The sequence below is a fragment of the Gobius niger genome (assembly GCF_951799975.1).
Source record: "Gobius niger genome assembly, chromosome: 3".
Lineage (NCBI taxonomy): Eukaryota > Metazoa > Chordata > Actinopteri > Gobiiformes > Gobiidae > Gobius > Gobius niger.
Window position 1 is genome coordinate 1,145,616 of NC_136854.1, and position 21,182 is coordinate 1,166,797.

Here is a 21,182-nt window from a genome sequence, read left to right on the forward strand (position 1 = left end):
CACGCCGCAGTGTGATGTCACTTCCTGTTTAGGTCGAGCTGCCGCGGAAACGTCGGAAACTCGGGAAGTCAGACCGGGCCGTTATAGAGCTCCACAGTCCCGCCTCCTCTCCACAGTCCCGCCCCCTCTCCACAGTCCCGCCTCCTCTCCACAGTCCCGCCTCCTCTCCACAGTCCCGCCCCCTCTCCACTGTCCCGCCTCCTCTCCACAGTCCCGCCTCCTCTCCACAGTCCCGCCTCATCTCCACAGTCCCGCCTCCTCTCCACAGTCCCGCCCCCTCTCCACTGTCCCGCCTCCTCTCCACAGTCCCGCCTCCTCTCCACAGTCCCGCCCCCTCTCCACTGTCCCGCCTCCTCTCCACAGTCCCGCCTCCTCTCCACAGTCCCGCCTCATCTCCACAGTCCCGCCTCCTCTCCACAGTCCCGCCCCCTCTCCACAGTCCCGCCTCCTCTCCACAGTCCCGCCCCCTCTCCACAGTCCCGCCTCCTCTCCACAGTCCCGCCCCCTCTCCACTGTCCCGCCTCCTCTCCACAGTCCCGCCTCCTCTCCACAGTCCCGCCTCATCTCCACAGTCCCGCCTCCTCTCCACAGTCCCGCCCCCTCTCCACAGTCCCGCCTCCTCTCCACAGTCCCGCCTCATCTCCACAGTCCCGCCTCCTCTCCACAGTCCCGCCTCCTCTCCACAGTCCCGCCCCCTCTCCACAGTCCCGCCTCCTCTCCACAGTCCCGCCCCCTCTCCACTGTCCCGCCTCCTCTCCACAGTCCCGCCTCCTCTCCACAGTCCCGCCTCATCTCCACAGTCCCGCCTCCTCTCCACAGTCCCGCCCCCTCTCCACAGTCCCGCCTCCTCTCCACAGTCCCGCCTCCTCTCCACAGTCCCGCCTCCTCTCCACAGTCCCGCCTCCTCTCCACAGTCCCGCCTCCTCTCCACAGTCCCGCCCCCTCTCCACAGTCCCGCCCCCTCTCCACAGTCCCGCCTCCTCTCCACAGTCCCGCCTCATCTCCACAGTCCCGCCTCCTCTCCACAGTCCCGCCTCATCTCCACAGTCCCGCCTCCTCTCCACAGTCCCGCCTCCTCTCCACAGTCCCGTCCCCTCTCCACAGTCCCGCCTCCTCTCCACAGTCCCGCCCCCTCTCCACAGTCCCGCCCCCTCTCCATAGTCCCGCCTCCTCTCCACAGTCCCGTCCCCTCTCCACAGTCCCGCCTCCTCTCCACAGTCCCGCCCCCTCTCCACAGTCCCGTCCCCTCTCCACAGTCCCGCCTCCTCTCCACAGTCCCGCCTCCTCTCCACAGTCCCGTCCCCTCTCCACAGTCCCGCCTCCTCTCCACAGTCCCGCCCCCTCTCCACAGTCCCACCTCATCTCCACAGTCCCGCCTCCTCTCCACAGTCCCGCCTCATCTCCACAGTCCCGCCTCATCTCCACAGTCCCGCCCCCTCTCCACAGTCCCGCCTCCTCTCCACAGTCCCGCCCCCTCTCCACTGTCCCGCCTCCTCTCCACAGTCCCGCCTCCTCTCCACAGTCCCGCCTCATCTCCACAGTCCCGCCTCCTCTCCACAGTCCCGCCCCCTCTCCACAGTCCCGCCTCCTCTCCACAGTCCCGCCTCCTCTCCACAGTCCCGCCTCCTCTCCACAGTCCCGTCCCCTCTCCACAGTCCCGCCTCCTCTCCACAGTCCCGCCCCCTCTCCACAGTCCCACCTCATCTCCACAGTCCCGCCTCCTCTCCACAGTCCCGCCTCATCTCCACAGTCCCGCCTCATCTCCACAGTCCCGCCCCCTCTCCACAGTCCCGCCTCCTCTCCACAGTCCCGCCTCCTCTCCACTGTCCCGCCTCCTCTCCACAGTCCCGCCCCCTCTCCACAGTCCCACCTCCTCTCCACAGTCCCGCCCCCTCTCCACAGTCCCGCCTCATCTCCACAGTCCCGCCTCATCTCCACAGTCCCGCCTCATCTCCACAGTCCCACCTCCTCTCCACAGTCCCGCCCCCTCTCCACAGTCCCGCCTCCTCTCCACAGTCCCGCCCCCTCTCCACTGTCCCGCCCCCTCTCCACTGTCCCGCCTCCTCTCCACAGTCCCGCCCCCTCTCCACAGTCCCGCCCCCTCTCCACAGCCCCGCCTCCTCTCCACAGTCCCGCCTCCTCTCCACAGTCCCGCCCCCTCTCCACAGTCCCGCCCCCTCTCCACAGTCCCGCCCCCTCTCCACAGTCCCGCCTCCTCTCCACAGTCCCGCCCCCTCTCCACTGTCCCGCCTCCTCTCCACAGTCCCGCCCCCTCTCCACAGTCCCGCCTCCTCTCCACAGTCCCGCCTCCTCTCCACAGTCCCGCCTCCTCCCTCTCCACAGTCCCGCCCCCTCTCCACAGTCCCGCCCCCTCTCCACAGTCCCGCCCCCTCTCCACAGTCCCGCCCCCTCTCCACAGTCCCGCCTCCTCTCCACAGTCCCGCCCCCTCTCCACTGTCCCGCCTCCTCTCCACAGTCCCGCCTCCTCTCCACAGTCCCGCCCCCTCTCCACAGTCCCACCTCCTCTCCACAGTCCCGCCTCCTCTCCACAGTCCCGCCTCCTCTCCACAGTCCCGCCCCTTGCAGTCCTGCTGCTCCGGTCCGGACCGGCCATGATGGTTCGAACAGTGGCTTTGACGGCTCCAGTTTCCTTTGGCTGCTTTTCTATGTTTGTTTTTTTCTTTCTTTTTTTTTCATTTTTGTCACATTTTTGTTGAATTTTTGTCACATTTTTATAAATAACCAAAATACATAATGGGACAAATCCATGACGTCACCACATAACGAACGTCTGGCCTTTTCTTTGGGCCGTATCCATGGAAACAGACCTAGCTTGGCCTGATTAGCGCCATTACATAAGAAATGTGTTTAGCTTTTAGCCTGTCCATGCAAACGTGCACATTCTGTTTAAATCCAGATTAAATTGAACGTTCCATCCATGCCCCAAACAAAAGAGAAGCCAGGCCCAATGCTCACGTATGGGGAGGCATTTATATTTATTTCTGTGGTTTCATTAACCCCTTAACTCCCGCCTGAACCGAGCACATTTTCTCCAGTTTGGCTTTACCCCAATCCAAAAGCTTCTGGAAAAAAGCTGTGAAAATAGCGACAGAACTGAGACGAAAACAATGACGGAATTGGGACAAAAAAGTGACGAAAAAAGTGATGAAAAAGTGTCAAAAATGTCACAAGAAATGAACAAAAAATGGCCGAAAAAAATGACAAAAATGTGGCAAAAAAATGACTAAAAATTGATTAAAAATGTACGAAAAAAGAACAGAAATGTGACAAAAAATGACACAAATGTGATAAAAATTTGACAAAAAAATCGGACAAAAAAATGACAAAAATGTGGGAAAAAAATGACAAAAAAGAGTTGAATACCCAACAAAATATGATGGGAATAAAATGTGATGACGTGAGGAAAAAGATCCTCTCGGTTCAGAGTTAAGAGGTTTACATGAGATGATGTTTCGTGGCCACTGTTTATGGCCTGTTCATTCATAAGTTCCCGAGTTTCCGAGCGCCCGTGAACGCAGCGTGTAGAGCTGCAATAACATTAGCCGTAACCGTGGATCATTTACACAGAATAGTTCTGTTTTTGCTGACGAAACGTTATGACCAGTGGGGGCTCGTTTCTTCTCTGGGTCATAATGTTTTGGCTCGTGTGAAATGTTCTTCTTCTTTTGTAAATGTGGAGTTCAGGGGAATGGAACTTAATCCAGAATATAAACCTTATTTATTTATTTATCTATTTATCCTTTCTATGGAGCTCGATGTGAACTTTGTTACGGTTCTTTGGGTTTTCGTGCCAAATACTGTACTTTGTGACCTTTACATTGATGAAAGCCTTTTTTCTTGTGTTTATTAAACTTTGCACTGAAGTATTTTTGACTCTGAGGAAAGTAGTTTTTACTGTGGTGATATTTGAAACCGTGTACGAGAGACGCTTGGAAACGTTTAGTTTTAGATGGAAATCCACATATTTAAAAAACATTTGTACAAACTGCACTTTCTGTAAATAAATGTTGACTGTTTACAAAAGCCCACTCTGAGTTCTCGTTACTGTAGATCCAGGTTTTGTTTCTTTTGGAGGAGATTCTGAAGTTGATGATTTGGTTCTAATTCCTCACTGGTTTATTGAGCTTGAAATCATTAAATAACCCGCCCCTCCTGGACGTGGGGGGGTTTGAGCCTGATGATCCTGGAGCTCTGGTGTCGGGGCTTCGTGCCCCTGTAGGGTCTCCCAGGACAACACAGGTCCTATAGGTCAGTGTTTCCCAACCAGGGGTGCTTGGAACTGTTTCAGATTGAAAAAATGGAAAATGTAAGATCATTTTTATGTGAAAATGTATATTTTTCAGTAAAATGTGTTGCTTTGGGAGAATTTTGTGTTTATTGTGCAACATTGTCCCTTTTCTTACAAATACCACTTGTGTCGCCTTCGCGGGTCTTTTAGACCCGCTGTCATGTTCCGGGCATTTGGATGCCAGGTGACACAAGGGGGCGCCCTTCCAACCTTCTCAGTGTAAATGTGAGTTGACTTTCTTCAGAGTTAGACTTTAGGTCAGACACCATGAGTGACATTGGCTGTTTCTCAATTGCGAGGATCCGTCCTCCGTTTGGCCACTTCGTTGACGTCCTCGGTGGCGGCTCCTCCAGAGCGTCTCCGCCGCCTTTGAGCTCAAATGGAACGGCCTCCGGAGCGGCTGCGTCAGGTCACGTGTCAATCTATGCTCATTAAAACAACTGTTTTATGAACAACAGAGGCCAGGAAACTGTTTATGTGGAACAAAACTTTTTTAAAGTGAGTTCAAACTAATAAAGTTTTGCGAGAAAAGAAAAAAGAAACTATGCTGCAGTGCATCATGGGTAATTTCAGCTCTCCGAGGCAGCGGAGGATCCACTGCTGTATCCTTCGTAAATGAGCCAAACGGAGGAGTCGAGCTGCGAGGGGGCGAGTGGTCCAGGTGAAATGGAACCACTTGGCGGCGCCGTGATGACGCGAATGACGTCCGAAGTGGTCGAGACGCCGAGGATCCTGGACATTGGGAAACAGCCAGTAACATGAGGCTAAATACAGTGAGCTCTTTGTTTCCAGTAAAAAGGCTGAGGCCTCACTGCTCTTCAGTCACAGACTGAGAAGTGAGGAAGGAAGTCATGGAGCTTCTGCTTTAGACAGAACTTCAGACTTCAGCTGCAGGTAAGAGTCATATCATATTCTGAAACTCAAATATGCAGTAAAAACATAAATGGAAAATTATTATTACAATTACAAAAAGAAAAATATTTGAAAATCATATATCAAATCAAAATATTCGTTTTTTATTTACTATTTTTACTTATTTAAAAAACAAAACAAAAAACAAACCCACGTCATTTGTATCTGCTGTAGAGTCATGTGTGTCCCAGTTCCTCTGAGTCGTGGTGCAGCAGGACTGATGTGGACAGATGTTACAGAAGAAGCTCATGAGGCTCATTTCTTCAACAGTTACTATAGTAACTATTTTATCCAAAGTAAAAGTAGATCTACCACAGTCCTGTCCACATCTGTCATGGTCCATCATGACCCACCACGACTCAGAGGAACTGGGACAAACATGACTTTACAGCAGATACAGATTACAAGGGTTTGTTTGGGTTTTCTTTTTTAGAATGAGAGTAAATTAAAAAAAAAACTATTTTTTTGATTAGATATAGGAATTTCAAATATTTTTCTTTTTGTAGTTGTAATAATAATTTTCCATTTATTATGTTTTTACCACATATTTGACCCGCGAAGGCAGCACAAGGGTTAAGTAATTACTTTCTAAATAAAGTGTAACACCCTTGAGGTAGGGGGCACACGGTTGACCACTGAGGGGTGCGAAAGACAATAAACGTTGGGAACCACTGCTACAGGTGACGGGTCAGACGCTCCTCATGAGAGACCCACAGGCCTGAGAACATGAGGCCGTCCTTCTGTGGACCCACCACCTGCAGGGGGCGCCATGAGGGGCTGGTACAATGTGGGAAAATAAGATGGATAAATAACACCTGGCTCTATCCATTATGCATATTCAGGATTATTATTATTTCCTGTTAAACACTTTGTTTTCATGTAAAAGCTTTGAGTAAAAGAAAATGTAACTACATGTTCCCCCTTATATTTATGTCAGTGACCAACAGTAAACATCCATATAGATCAGTCTTAGTCATTAACCCCTTAACTCCCACCTGAACTGAGCACATTTCCTCCAGTTTGGCTTTACCCCAGTCCAAAAGCTTCTGGACAAAAGCTGTGAAAATAGCAACAAAACTGAGACGAAAACAACGATGGAAATGTGACAAAAATGTGAGAAAACATTGATGAAAAAGTGGCAAAAATGTCACAAGAAATTGACGACAAATTGACGCAAAATTGACAAAAATGTGACAAAAAATGACAAAAATGTGACAAACATGTCATAAAAAATTGCTGAAAAAAGGACAACAACAAAAAAAATGACAAAAAATTCAATTTTTCTTTTCTTTTTTTTTTTTTTACAAAAAATGACCCAAAAAAATGACTAAAAAGTTACAAAAATGAGTTGAACTAATAAGATTTCCTTCCCTTCCCTATGTATTTATTGATAATCACAATCAGTGTCTCGGCTTAAACTGGTGTAAGAAGAAGCTGTAAATGTCTTAAGTTAATGCATTTCATATTATTTCACGGGAGGCTGTCCGTACGCGCAGGGACTGGGATAAAATCATGGTTAAAACAGCAAAGAAACAGTTTTTGGGGTTTATTTTGAAGCCACTCTTCCTCGCGCTGCAGTTCCCTTCGCCTCCGCGCCTGCTGGCGGCGCTGTGTGTTTCTCTGGCGGGGAAAGTGCAGAGGGAACTCCGAGGCTCCGCTGAAGCTAAAAACAAACACTTTTAACGGAATAAAACATGAAATAACTTCAGAATCACCGACTCCAGAACAAGCGGACTTTCCCCGCGGTCTGCCCTCCTGGTTCGGTGAGTTTAAACCGACTCTGGCGCCTAAAAAAGTCATGTTTACGGGACTCTTTAGCTTTAGCATTAGCCCGAGCCTGCTGCTACAGTCAACAGCTAGCGATGCTTAAAGTTTAAAATCCCTCAGTTCTCCTGTTCCCCTGGTGAGATGTCAGTCGTGCCTCTTCAGTCCAGTCTCTCTGCGGCTCCTTTTGGTTTGGTTCACTATATTAATGTGTAATGAAACGCAGGAAGTGAAACGTTGAGGTTTGAGGATAAAGATGCTATGTGGCTAATGCTAGTTAGCAACAACAAAACCCCACTCAAGTGTTTATTATGAGGCTTTTAGAGTTTGCTCTGTAGAAAATAAACAAGGCCAGAGCAGGATCAGACCCAGGACTAAACCAGGACTAAACCAGGACTGAACCAGGACTAAACCAGGACTAAACCAGGACTAAACCAGGACTAAACCAGGACTGAACCAGGACTGAACTAGGTCTGAACAAGGACTGAACCAGGACTGAACTAGGTCTGAACCAGGACTAAACCAGGACTAAACCAGGACTAAACCAGGACTAAACCAGGACTGAACCAGGACTAAACAATGCAGTCAGGACTGTTTCTGTTTCTGCTCTTTTTATTAATAGTTATATTACATTAAAGCGCTGTAAGTTGAGACCATTACCTTTACTGTTATCATTTACCGTGTATTATAATGTCCAGGTCCATGTACTTGAACAAACAATAGTATTTATCACACACTTCTTCTTCTTCTACTTAAGTGCTGGTCATTGGAGGAAGGTGATTAAAAACTTGTGGTTTGCTTTTCTTGTGCCTAATATTGTGGATTCTACTGTTGTAAGTTAAATAAAATAAACGTGTTCTTAACCTCTTAAACCCTGCCCTAACCGAGTGCAGTCTCCACTTCAGTTTTACCCAAATCTAAAGCTTCTCGACTGGAGCTTACACCCTGTAGAGCAGGGGGAGGCGAGTTTGCTCTGTGGAGGCCGGTTTTCTTCATGGTCAAAAGACCAAGGGCCGGACCCTCCAACTGAAGTAAATCATCACTTTCTACATATGCCAGTGTTGTGCATCATATACTGGAAACATGTCCATCGTAAATTAGATAAATGACTTAAAATCGCTTGAATAAAGTTTTTTTCTATGTTAAATTTGAGTCTCTGAATGTTTGAACTATCGCTAAAGCCAATGGAACAAACAGAAATCCCACTGGAAATCAAACACATTAACTTTTACTGTAAAAATATGTACTTTCCCCTGGAAATTATACAAAATAATCTGAATTAAGAAAAACTTGTGCTTGTTCCATTGGCAAGAGTAGGTTTTATCCAAATCTGCTCAATCTTTAGATTTAATCTCTTAATTCAAGTAGATTTAAGTCATGTTTTAGTATTCTTAGGGTCTTCTTTCAGGATTATGGACTTAATGGCTGCTCTGCTAAGACATTTTAAGGAATTGACAGTATTTTTCACATTGACTTTAACAGGCATTTGATTTCTCAAAATCATCTCGAGGGCCACAGTTTGATGATGGAGGGGCCGGTTTGCTATAGAGTAACGTCTTATTTGAAAGTTAAGACCTACAAAAGTGATGGTAACTTTTTTGGTGGCCATGTTTTTGTCACTTTTTTGTCACTTTTTTTCCCTTGTTTTCGTTGTTTTTTTTGTTTTTTTGATGCTTTTTTGTCGCTCATTTGTGGCTCTTTTTTTTTGCCTTTGCATCACTTTTTAGTCCATTTTATTGTGTTATTGTTGCTTTTTTGTGGCTCTTTTTTGTTCCTTATTTGTCGTATCTTCAGCCTCGTTTTCGTTGCTATTTTGATGCTTTGTTCAAGAAGCTTTTAGATTTGGGTAAAGTCAAACTGGAGAAGCCCCTTAACCCCCCCCTGTAGCCGAGCACGTTTTGTACAGCCCATAGGCTCATTTGAAAGCTAAGGCCTACGATGCTCATTTTTGTCATGTTCTAATGGCTTTTTTGTAACGTTTTGGCCACATTTAGACTTTTAGAGTAAAGTAGCTGTGATGAAGCCACTGAAATCATCAGGGAAGAGCTGAGGCCTTAGCTTTCAAATGAGGCGTTACACTGGCCTATGGGCTGTGAGGTCGAGAAGCTTTTAGATTTGGGTAAAACTGAACTGTGGAAAATGTGCTCGGTTAAGGTGGGGGTGAACCCCTTAACTCCCACCTGAACCGAGCACATTTTCTCCAGCTTTACCCCAATCCAAAAGCTTCTGGAAAAAATTGGTGAAAATAGCAACAAAACTGAGACGAAAACAAGGATAAAATGTGATAAAAGTGAGAAGAAATTGACGAAAAATTGACAAAAAAGTGAGAAAAATTTTACAAAAAATTGAGAACAAATGGACAAAAAAGTGATAAGAATCTGACCCAAAAAAATCGAAACATTTGACGAAAAAGTGACAAAAAAGTCACAAAAATTTGATGACTGCCCAACAAAAAAAGTGATGAAAAAAAATCTTAAGAGGTCAAAGGATTAATGTGATGTGGCTTCAACAATTATTCTTTTTGATTGAGTTTTGGGGAAATCATCAGAATTTTATAGGGATGCACCGATACCGATACCAGTATCGGGTATCGGGCCGATACCACATGCTTGTACTCATACTCGTACTCATTCATGAGGTCCCGATACCAGAAACCGAGACCATTTGACTCGAGGCCAGAGCAGCTACGAGGCGCAGCTACGAGGGGCAGCTACGAGGCGCAGCTACGAGGCGCAGCTACGAGGCGCAGCTCTCAGCTGAGGAGAGAAGAAGCAACAAACTGTAGAATAGTTTAGTGTAAACACAATATTCCACATAGCTGACTTTATTACAGACTGCGCTCTCTAAACCAGAGTCTGAGCTGGATTTAACCAGAGCTTAATGTTGTTAGAGCTGCAGCGTCTGCAGTGTTTACAACATACAGGCTAACGATGCTAACTCGCGGCTAACAGTTTTGGCCATTCTGACACCGTTTTAAGCCCAGGGGTTTATTCATCTGAAAAACTAACCCAGCGACTAAAAAGTCCTCAGAAAATCCAAATAAAGACATACAGCATGTTTATATTGAGGGAAAATGAGCTGCAGCAGAACAATGAAAACGCTGTAGCTTCTCGCTAAGTTACTACAAACACACGAGAAAATCTACAGGAGCTGAAGTAAAGACGGAAAGAGACCATTTAAGGAACATCTCAATACTATTGTTAAATAAAAACACATAAATGAATAAAGCTCAGGCATTGGGAGCTTTAGGACATGGGCTTTTCTGTCTATGATGGACAGAGACATAAAAATAAAACATTATTTTGAATGAAAATAAATAAATAAATAAATGACATCAGCACAATTCTAATATAACGGCTCTTAAATGTGTCGCCTACTTCACTTAAGGAAATGTACATGAGTAAATTTACTAATTACAAACCAATCTGCTGTGAAAAAAGTAAGAATGTTGAAGAAAATGCCTTGTACTCGTATCGGTATTCGGTATCGGCGAGTACTTAAATCAAAGTACTCGTACCAGTTTTAGGAAAAGTGGTATCGGTGCCTCCCTAGAATTTTATCTTTATTCTCTTCATGGTCTGTCTGGTGACATCATTATTAAAACAAAGATCAGACTTTTACACTAAAAGGTTTCTCTGGAAAGTCATAATTAATATTTTTCTGCCCTGATACAGCTTAAAAACGTAGAAGTGACATCGTGAGTGAATGTTTTTCAGGAGTCGATGACCTTTTGAATTGAAAGAGCCAGTTCTTCTGAAACCCTGACTCCTCGTCTGATCCCAGTGAAGCATCATCCCAGACTGAGTGTGGGTGGAGCCATGTCCCCAGGGCCCCTGCTGCTCTGAGGGCCCCGAGCGGCGAGGCCCCGGGCGGAGGAGGATGGCCGGAGAGCTGTACCCCTCCAAGAAGCTGGTCCCATCTGAGAGCGGCTGCACCCTTCAGACCCCGAGCCAGAGCCACAGCCTCTCCCCCAGCGTCAGCAGCACCAGCGCGGGCAGCGCGGGCGGGGCGGGCTCCAGCTGGCAGGGCCTCTACCCCACCATCAGAGAGAGGTGACTCACCCGGGCTCTGCACATTGTTATGATATGTCAGTTATTATGCCTAAAATGACAGAAGACTCAAATACATTTGACCTTCTGTTCAGGAACTCGGTCATGTTCAACAACGAGATGATGGCGGACGTGCACTTTGTGGTGGGGCCTCCAGGGGGAACGCAGAGGGTCCCGGGCCACAAGGTACTGACAGGGTCCACATCTACAGAGTCCGGTTCACAATGTCATGTCATGTGTAGAGAGTATGAAAACTATACAAATGGGAAAATTATTATTTTTTAAATGGGGAAAAGTGTTTATTCTGCCTGTTTGTAGTATTGAAGTATTAGTATGTGACTCCCCTCCTGTCCCTGCAGTATTGAAGTATTAGTATGTGTCCCTGCAGTACGTCCTGGCCGTGGGCAGCTCCGTGTTCCATGCCATGTTTTACGGAGAACTGGCCGAGGACCAGGAAGAGATCCGGATCCCGGACGTGGAGCCGCCGTCGTTCCTCGCCATGTTAAAGTAAGTCTGGGTTAAAGTAAGTCTGTAATAGAATAAAGTGTTAAAGTAAGTCTGGGTTAAAGTGAGTCTGTAATAGAATAAAGTGTTAAAGTAAGTCTGTAATAGAATAAAGTGTTAAAGTAAGTCTGGGTTAAAGTGAGTCTGGGTTAAAGTGAGTGCTTTAACCTCTTAACTCCCGCCTGAACCGAGAGGATCTTTTTCCTCACGTCATCAGATTTTTTTTCCATCATTTTTTTGTTGGGGATTCAACTCATTTTTGTAACTTTTTTGTCATTTTTTGTCACATTTTTTTTGTAAATTTTTTAATCACATTTTGGTCATATTTTTTTGTAATTTTTTGTCAAATATTTATCACATTTTTGTCATTTTTTTGGTCATATTTTGTCAGATTTTTATCATTATTTTTGTCAGATTTTTATCACATTTTTGTCAATTTTTCGTCAATTTTTTGTCATTTTTTGTCATTTTTTTGTCGCATCTTTGTCATTTTTTGGTCACATTTTCTCACATTTTTGTCATTTTTTTAATCAAATTTTGTCACATTTTTTTTAATCAAATTTTGTCACATTTCTGTCATTTTTTCGTAAACTTTTCAGCAAATTTTTGTCATTTTTTGTCATATTTTTTGCATTTTTTCGTCAATTTTTCATCAAATGTTTGTCATTTTTTTGTCATTTTTTGTCCATTTCTTGTGACATTTTTGTGACATCTTTGCCTCTTTTTCATCAATTTTTCGTCACTTTTTTGTCACATTTCCTTTTTCCAGAAGCTTTTGGATTGGGGTAAAGCCAAACTGGAGAAAATGTGCTCACTTCAGGTGGGAGTTAAGGGGTTAAAGTGAGTCTGGGTTAAAGTGAGTCTGGGTTAAAGTGAGTCTGGGTTAGAATAAACCAGTAGTAGTAGTAGTAGAAAATGTATTGTCCCCGTGGGGAAATTCATTTACCTCTGCCAGGTAAATGAATTTCCAGGCTCTCACGGTGACGATGCTGAAGACCTCGCTCTTCCTCTTCCTCCTCAGGTACATTTACTGCGATGAGATCGACCTCTGCGCCGACACCGTGCTGGCCACGCTTTACGCCGCTAAGAAGTACATCGTGCCGCACTTGGCTCGAGCCTGCGTCACTTTCCTGGAGACCAGCCTCAGCGCCAAGAACGCCTGCGTGTTACTGAGCCAGAGCTGCCTGTTCGAGGAGCCCGAGCTCACGCAGAGGTAACGGGAACTCGAGAGGAGAGGTAACGGAAACTAGAGAGGAGAGGGAACGGGAACTAGAGAGGAGAGGTAACGGAAACTAGAGAGGAGAGGGAACGGGAACTAGAGAGGAGAGGGAACGGGAACTAGAGAGGAGAGGGAACGGGAACTAGAGAGGAGAGGGAACGGGAACTAGAGAGGAGAGGGAACGGGAACTAGAGAGGAGAGGGAACGGGAACTCGAGAGGAGAGGGAACGGGAACTAGAGAGGAGAGGTAACGGGAACTAGAGAGGAGAGGGAACGGGAACTAGAGAGGAGAGGGAACGGGAACTAGAGAGGAGAGGGAACGGGAACTAGAGAGGAGAGGGAACGGGAACTAGAGAGGAGAGGTAACGGAAACTAGAGAGGAGAGGGAACGGGAACTAGAGAGGAGAGGGAACGGGAACTAGAGAGGAGAGGGAACGGGAACTAGAGAGGAGAGGGAACGGGAACTAGAGAGGAGAGGGAACGGGAACTAGAGAGGAGAGGTAACGGAAACTAGAGAGGAGAGGGAACGGGAACTAGAGAGGAGAGGGAACGGGAACTAGAGAGGAGAGGGAACGGGAACTAGAGAGGAGAGGGAACGGGAACTAGAGAGGAGAGGGAACGGGAACTAGAGAGGAGAGGGAACGGGAACTAGATACGAGTGACGGGAACTAGAGACAAGTGACGGGAACTAGAGACAAGTGACGGGAATTAGAGACAAGTGACGGGAAGTAGAGACAAGTGACGGGAACTAGAGACAAGAGACGGGAAGTAGAGACAAGCGACGGGAAGTAGAGACAAGTAACGGGAATTAGAGACAAGTAACGGGAACTAGAGACAAGTGACGGGAATTAGAGACAAGTAACGGGAACTGGCGACAAGTGACGGGAACTGGAGACAAGCGACGGGAACTAGAGACGAGTGACGGGAAGTAGAGACAAGTGACGGGAACTAGAGACAAGCGACGGGAAGTAGAGACAAGCGACGGGAACTAGAGACAAGAGACGGGAACTAGAGACAAGCGACGTGAAGTAGAGACAAGCGACGGGAAGTAGAGACAAGTGACGGGAACTAGAGACAAGAGACGGGAACTAGAGACAAGAGACGGGAAGTAGAGACAAGTGACGGGAACTAGAGACAAGAGACGGGAAGTAGAGACAAGTGACGGGAACTAGAGACAAGTAACGGGAACTAGAGACAAGTGACGGGAATTAGAGACAAGTAACGGGAACTGGAGACAAGTGACGGGAACTGGAGACAAGCGACGGGAACTAGAGACGAGTGACGGGAAGTAGAGACAAGTGACGGGAACTAGAGACAAGAGACGGGAAGTAGAGACAAGCGACGGGAACTAGAGACAAGAGACGGGAACTAGAGACAAGCGACATGAAGTAGAGACAAGCGACGGGAAGTAGAGACAAGTGACGGGAACTAGAGACAAGAGACGGGAACTAGAGACAAGAGACGGGAAGTAGAGACAAGCGACGGGAACTAGAGACAAGAGACGGGAAGTAGAGACAAGCGACGGGAACTAGAGACAAGAGACGGGAACTAGAGACAAGCGACGTGAAGTAGAGACAAGTGACGGGAACTAGAGACAAGAGACGGGAACTAGAGACAAGAGACGGGAAGTAGAGACAAGTGACGGGAACTAGACACAAGTGACGGGAACTAGAGACAAGAGACGGGAACTAGAGACAAGAGACGGGAAGTAGAGACAAGTGACGGGAACTAGACACAAGTGACGGGAACTAGAGACAAGAGACGGGAAGTAGAGACAAGTGACGGGAACTAGAGACAAGAGACGGGAAGTAGAGACAAGTGACGGGAACTAGACACAAGTGACGGGAACTAGAGACAAGAGACGGGAACTAGAGACAAGAGACGGGAACTAGAGACAAGCGACGGGAAGTAGAGACAAGCGACGGGAAGTAGAGACAAGTGACGGGAACTAGAGACAAGAGACGGGAAGTAGAGACAAGAGACGGGAAGTAGAGACAAGTGACGGGAACTAGAGACAAGAGACGGGAACTAGAGACAAGTGACGGGAACTAGAGACAAGTGACGGGAACTAGAGAGGAGTAACGGGAACTAGAGACAAGTGACGGGAACTAGAGACAAGTGACGGGAAGTAGAGACAAGTGACGGGAACTGGAGACAAGTGACGGGAAGTAGAAACAAGTGACGGGAACTAGAGACAAGTAACGGGAACTAGAGACAAGCAACGGGAAGTAGAGACAAGCGACGGGAACTAGAGACAAGCGACGGGAAGTAGAGACAAGTAACGGGAACTAGAGACAAGTGACGGGAACTAGAGAGGAGTAACGGGAACTAGAGACAAGTGACGGGAACTGGAGACAAGTGACGGGAATTAGAGACAACTGACGGGAACTGGAGACAAGTGACGGGAATTAGAGACAAGCGACGGGAACTGGAGACAAGCGACGGGAACTAGAGACAAGCGACGGGAACTAGAGACAAGTGACGGGAACTAGAGACAAGTGACGGGAACTAGAGACAAGTGACGGGAACTAGAGACAAGTGACGGGAACTAGAGACAAGTGACGGGAACTAGAGACAAGTGACGGGAACTAGAGACAAGTGACGGGAACTATAGCCAAGTGACGGGAACTGGAGACAAGTAACGGGAACTAGAAACAAGCGACGGGAACTGGAGACAAGTGACGGGAACTGGAGACAAGTGACGGGAACTAGAAACAAGCGACGGGAAGTAGAGACAAGTGACGGGAAGTAGAGACAAGTGACGGGAAGTAGAGACAAGCGACGGGAACTAGAGACAAGTGACGGGAACTAGAGAGTAGAGGTAACGGGAACTAAAGAGAAGTAACGGAAGCTAGAAAGCTGTAACGGAAATATTGAGATCTTAGTTTTTGTTGATATTGACCAGGTCTGTGTCCATGTAACCACGGTGACGGTCTCCTCTGTTCCAGGTGTAGGAGGTGTTTGATCAGTGTCTCCTCTGTTCCAGGTGCTGGGAGGTGATCGACGCCCAGGCGGAGCTCTCCCTTCGCTCTGAGGGCTTCTGTGACATCGACGTGGCGACTCTGGAGAGCATCCTGCAGAGGGAGACGCTGAACGCTAAGGAGATGGTGGTGTTCGAGGCGGCGCTGAGCTGGGCGGAGGCGGAGTGCGGGCGGCAGGAGCTCAGCCCCACCATCGAGAACAAGCGGCAGGTTCTGGGCAAAGCCATCTACATGATCCGAGTTCCCACCATGGCCCTGGAGGACTTCGCCAACGGAGCAGCGCAGTCCGGAGTCCTCACGCTCACCGAGACCAACGACATCTTCCTCTGGTACGTTTATGAAGGCGAGAGGCGTATGTGCAGACAAAGACTAAACTGAAACAACATCTACACTTGAGTCGCTCCATAAGACTCCACAACCATATGAGGAAGGATTTTACATAGAAGGATTTTTACAGATCTGATTCTGACAGATTTCTTGAGCTTTGAACCAAAGAAATTAGGAGAAAATTGATTTTTTTACAGATTTTTTCACTATTAACCCCTTAACTCCCGCCTGAACCGAGCACATTTTCTCCAGTTTGGCTTTACCCCAATCAAAAAGCTTCTGGAAAAAAGGTGAGAAAATAGCAACAAAACTGAGACGAAAACAATGATGGAAATGTGACAAAAAAATTATGAAAAAGAGGCAAAAATGTCACAAAAAAGACAAAAAATTTACAAAAAATTTACAAAAAATGACAAAAAATTGACAAAAAATGTGACAAACGACAAAAAAAATGACCAAAAAAAGACGCAAAAAAAGACAAAAATGTGACAAAAAAAGATAATAAAAAAAATTACAAAAAATGTGACAAAAAAGATAATAAAAAAAATTACAAAAAATGTGACAAAAATGTGACAAAAAAAGATTAAAAAAATTACAAAAAATGTGACAAAAAATGTGACAAATTGACAAAAAAAATGACAATAAATTTACAAAAATTAGTTGAATACCACCCAAAAAATGGAAAAAAATCTGATGACGTGAGGAAAAAGATCCATTTAGATGAGTTTCGTAGATCTTAGCTTTCAAATGATGTGTTACACAGTTCTACAGGATTTGGGTAAAACTGAACTGGAGAAAATGCTCTCGGTTAAGACGGGAGTTAAATGAGGTCCTTTGCTGTTTATGATCTTCTATATTCTAACTGTCTGTCCTCCCGTGCTTTGACAAAAAAGACAAAAAAAGTGAAAAAAAAGACAAAGAATGTGACAAAAAATTACCCAAAAAATGTTACAAAAAAAGACAAAAAAGACAAAAAATGACAAAAAAAACCATCAAAAAATGTGACAAAAAAATGTGACAAAAAAAGACAAAAAATGACAAAAAAAACATCAAAAAATGTGACAAAAAAATGTGACAAAAAATGACAAAAAAAAACATCAAAAAATGTGACAAAAAAAGACAAAAAAATGACACAAAATGTGACAAAAAAGACACAAAAAAATGACACAAAATGTGACAAAAAAGACACAAAAAAATGACAAATTGACACAAAAAAGACAAAAAAATGTGACCAAGACAAAAAATGACAAATGTGACAGAAAACGACAAAAAAAGACCAAAAAAAAGACAAAAAAAAGACAAAAAATTTGACAAAACACGACAAAAAATGTGACAAAAAAAGACAAAAAAATGACCAAAAAAAGACACAAAAAATTGACAAAAAAAAACAAAAAAATTACTAAAAAATTACAAAAATGTGACCAAAAAAATGACCAAAAAATGACTTGAGGAAAAAGATCCATTCAGATGAGTTTTGTAGGTCTTAGCTTTCAAATGAGGCGTTACACTGGCCTACAGGATTTGGGTAAAGCTGAACTGGAGGAAATGCTCTCGGTTCAGGCGGGAGTTAAGAGGTTAAATGAAGTCCTTTGCTGTCTATGATCTTCTATATTCTAACTGTCTGTCCTCCCGTGCTTTGACAAAAAATGTGACGAAAAAATGACAAAAAAGTGACAAGAAACGACCCCAAAAAAATACAAAAACGACAAAAAAATGACAAAAAATGTGACAAAAAAATACCAAAAAATTGACAAAGAATGTGTCCCGCAGGTACACGGCGGCCAACAAACCGGAGCTGCTGTTCTGCACCAAACCCCGCAAAGGCCTGGCTCCGCAGCGCTGCCACCGCTTCCAGTCCTGCGCCTACCGCAGTAACCAGTGGCGCTACAGGGGGCGCTGCGACAGCATCCAGTTCGCGGTGGACAAGCGCGTGTTCATCGCCGGCTTCGGCCTGTACGGCTCCAGCTGCGGCTCGGCCGAGTACAGCGCCCGCATCGAGCTCAAACGCCAGGGCGCCGCCGTGGCCCAGCGCGTCATCAAGTACTTCTCCGACGGCTCCAGCAGCACCTTCCCCGTGTTCTTCGACAACCCCGTCCAGATCGAGCCCGACGCCTTCTACACCGCCAGCGTGGTGCTGGACGGCAACGAGCTCAGCTACTTCGGCCAGGAGGGCATGACGGAGGTGCAGAGCGGGAGGGTCACCTTCCAGTTCCAGTGCTCGTCCGACAGCACCAACGGGACGGGGGTGCAGGGGGGGCAGATCCCGGAGCTCATCTTCTACGCCTGAGAGGAGAGGACCACAGCGCCCCCTACAGACCGACCACAGCACCCCCTACAGAGAGGAGAGGACCACAGCGCCCCCTACAGACCGACCGCAGCACCAACGGGACGGGGGTGCAGGGGGGGCAGATCCCGGAGCTCATCTTCTACGCCTGAGACTGTCACTACAGAGAGGAGAGGACCACAGCGCCCCCTACAGACGAACCACAGGGGGGGAAGATCCCGGAGCTCATCTTCTACGCCTGAAAGGATCACTACAGAGAGGAGAGGACCACAGCGCCCCCTACAGACCGACCACAGCACCAACGGGACGGTTACAGTTTAGTTTCTTATAGTAAGACAGAAGGTTTAGTTTTACCTGCTTGACTAGTTTCCATCACTTCCTGTGATCTTCCTCAGAAGCGCCCCCTGGTGGTGGAGGTGCCGTGTCGTAGCAGCTTACATGGATTTGTACGCTCCCTCGTCCCGGTTCATACACCTTATCCCACACTTGGGATGTCGTCCTGGAGAAGGCGCCAGTCAGTAGGGGACGTAAGCTCTCCCTACTGACTGGAAAATCCATGTAAGCTGCTACGACACGGCACCTCCACCACCAGGGGGCGCTTCTGAGGAAGATCACAGGAAGTGATGGAAACTAGTCAAGCAGGTAAAACTAAACTTTCTGTCTTACTATAAGAAACAAAACTGTAATAGTCTTAACCTAAGAAGACAGTATGAACCTTCTACAAAGACCAACGGGACGGAGCCCTCTTGTCTTTGTAAAATTAGCCAAACGTCTGCTGTTCTTTCACCCTGACAATCACCTTTTTGACCACAGACCGATTACGACGTCCACTACAAACCGACTGGACTCTGCCCAGGGTGCCCGGTGCCCCGGTGTCTGTCGACAAATCTGCCCCAAGACAAAACCCTGGTCTGAAATCCAAAGCTCTGGTGATCCAGACCTGCAGCTGATGTTCCTCATGAGAGAAGAACGATGCTCTTTTCTCTCTTGGTCACAGACGGAGCAGCTCTGGGTTTGAAAATGTGTCATTAAAACTGACTCATTCTACTCTGCACCTACTCTCTGGTATCTCTCCTCCCCCTCTCCCTCTTCCTCCCCTCTCTTCTCCCCCTCCCCTCTCTCGCTCTGGACTTGGTAAACATGAAGTTTCTGGTAAATCCAGGGTCTTTTTAAACGTTGACCCTAAAGACTTGAAGCCTCGTCTCATGAAGAACAGACTCAAAACATTTGTGTCGAGACATTTCTTCTAAGAAAAAAAAAAGTACAATCTTCTCCTTTTTCTATAAACTTTATCTTTAACTCCTGGTTTTAAATGTTTTTCCTGTCGTTTGTTTGTCGTTTGTGAAGCAGCTTTTGATCAAATCAAAGTTATTTTTCTTTTCCTCGTTTCCCTGATGTTTGATCTGAATGTGAGACCGTGGCCTTAATCTGTTCAATAAAAACTATTTTACTCACTCTGCGTCTGGACTGTGTTACAGTTACAGTGTTAAAGTTACACTTTATAACATTCTTTAAAGGGGGGGTATTATACAAAATGGACTTTTTCCAGCTTTCCATCCTGTTATTCTGTCACTCCCTCATTAAAAACATGGCTGAAGTGTTGCCTTGGCACATTCACGTATTTTTGAGTAATCTGTAAAAACTCTGATGGCGGCCATTTTAGGGATAGGTTTGCCTGAGTCCTCCTAGGAACGCCCCCACCTCCTGGAGACGCCTCCGAGCTTTCGTCACCAGCCGAGTAACCAACCACTGCTCCTCAGCAGAACCCCCTCCCCACTGATGCCACAGACAGCGTGTGGAGGGGGCGTGTCTAAAGGCTCAGAGGTTCTTAAAGAGACAGAGGCCTATTTCAAGACATTCACTACAGCCATTTTGAGAGAGACATTTTATACAAGGCAGTTATTCTAATTTACTGCATTTACAGACCAACAGAAGGTTTGTCATCATTGTAGTGTGATATAGACTGGTGCTATGTGACTGAAAAAAGCAGAATACACCCTCTTTAACACACGGTGGCTCAGTGGTTAGCGCTCGTGCCTCACAGCTTGAAGGTCCCGGGTTCGATTCCCACCAGTACAGGGCCGTCCTGTGGAGTTTGCATGTTCTCCCTGTGTGTGCGTTTGTTCCCCGGTCTGTTTCCCCTACCACTAAAACATGTACAATAGACCCTTTAACTGCTGACATCATCAGTGACATCAGCTTGAGGCAGGAAGTGATCAAGAGAAATAACATTAAACTAAAACTAGTGATTATAAGTGTAAAATAATGTGGTCGTGTTGAGGCTTAAAGTGCAAGAACAAGAAGAACGACATTTGAGACGATAAAATAAGGTTTATCTGACATTTCCAAAAACAGTTAAACATTTGTTTATTGTTACTATGACAACAGCTACAATGGAAATAGATCGGAATCTCACTTCCTGCCTCCAGCTAAGCCCGGAATGTTTACAAACAATTAAAGGGTCTATAGCGCCCCCTCTGGGCCCAGGACTCTCTCTTAACCCCCGCCTTTAAGCCTCACTGGACGGACGAGGCCTCACGTTGTCACTTTGTCAAATGTCACAGTTTTGTTGCTCATTTGTCGCTTTTCGGTCACGTGTTTGTTGTGTTTTCATCCTCGTTTTCTCTGTATTGACGCCTTTAGAAGAAGCTTTTAGATTTGGGTAAAGCCAAACTGAAGAAAATGTGCTCGGTTCAGGCGCGGGGTCAGAGGGTAAAATCAGCGGGACTTTCCTGGTTAAATAAAGGTCAAATATAATAACAAAAAAAGGTCTGGAAATTAAATAAATTCAAAAATAATTCAAAAATATTTCAGTTTTGTCACATACAAATAT

The 21,182-nt window shown here is 46.4% G+C and overlaps 1 protein-coding gene across 1 annotated transcript; it reads left to right on the forward strand.

The window, feature by feature from the left end:
- Positions 1–10,792: 10,792 nt before the first annotated feature.
- btbd3a (BTB (POZ) domain containing 3a) lies at positions 10,793–18,352 on the forward strand (the record flags this gene model as incomplete). Its single annotated transcript, XM_079554086.1, has 6 exons — positions 10,793–11,037; positions 11,130–11,220; positions 11,423–11,541; positions 12,560–12,751; positions 15,744–16,067; positions 17,836–18,352. Exons 1-6 carry the CDS (start codon positions 10,865–10,867, stop codon positions 18,350–18,352), a joined length of 1,416 nt encoding a protein of 471 aa, XP_079410212.1. The 5' UTR covers positions 10,793–10,864.
- Between the last annotated feature and the right edge of the window lie 2,830 nt (positions 18,353–21,182).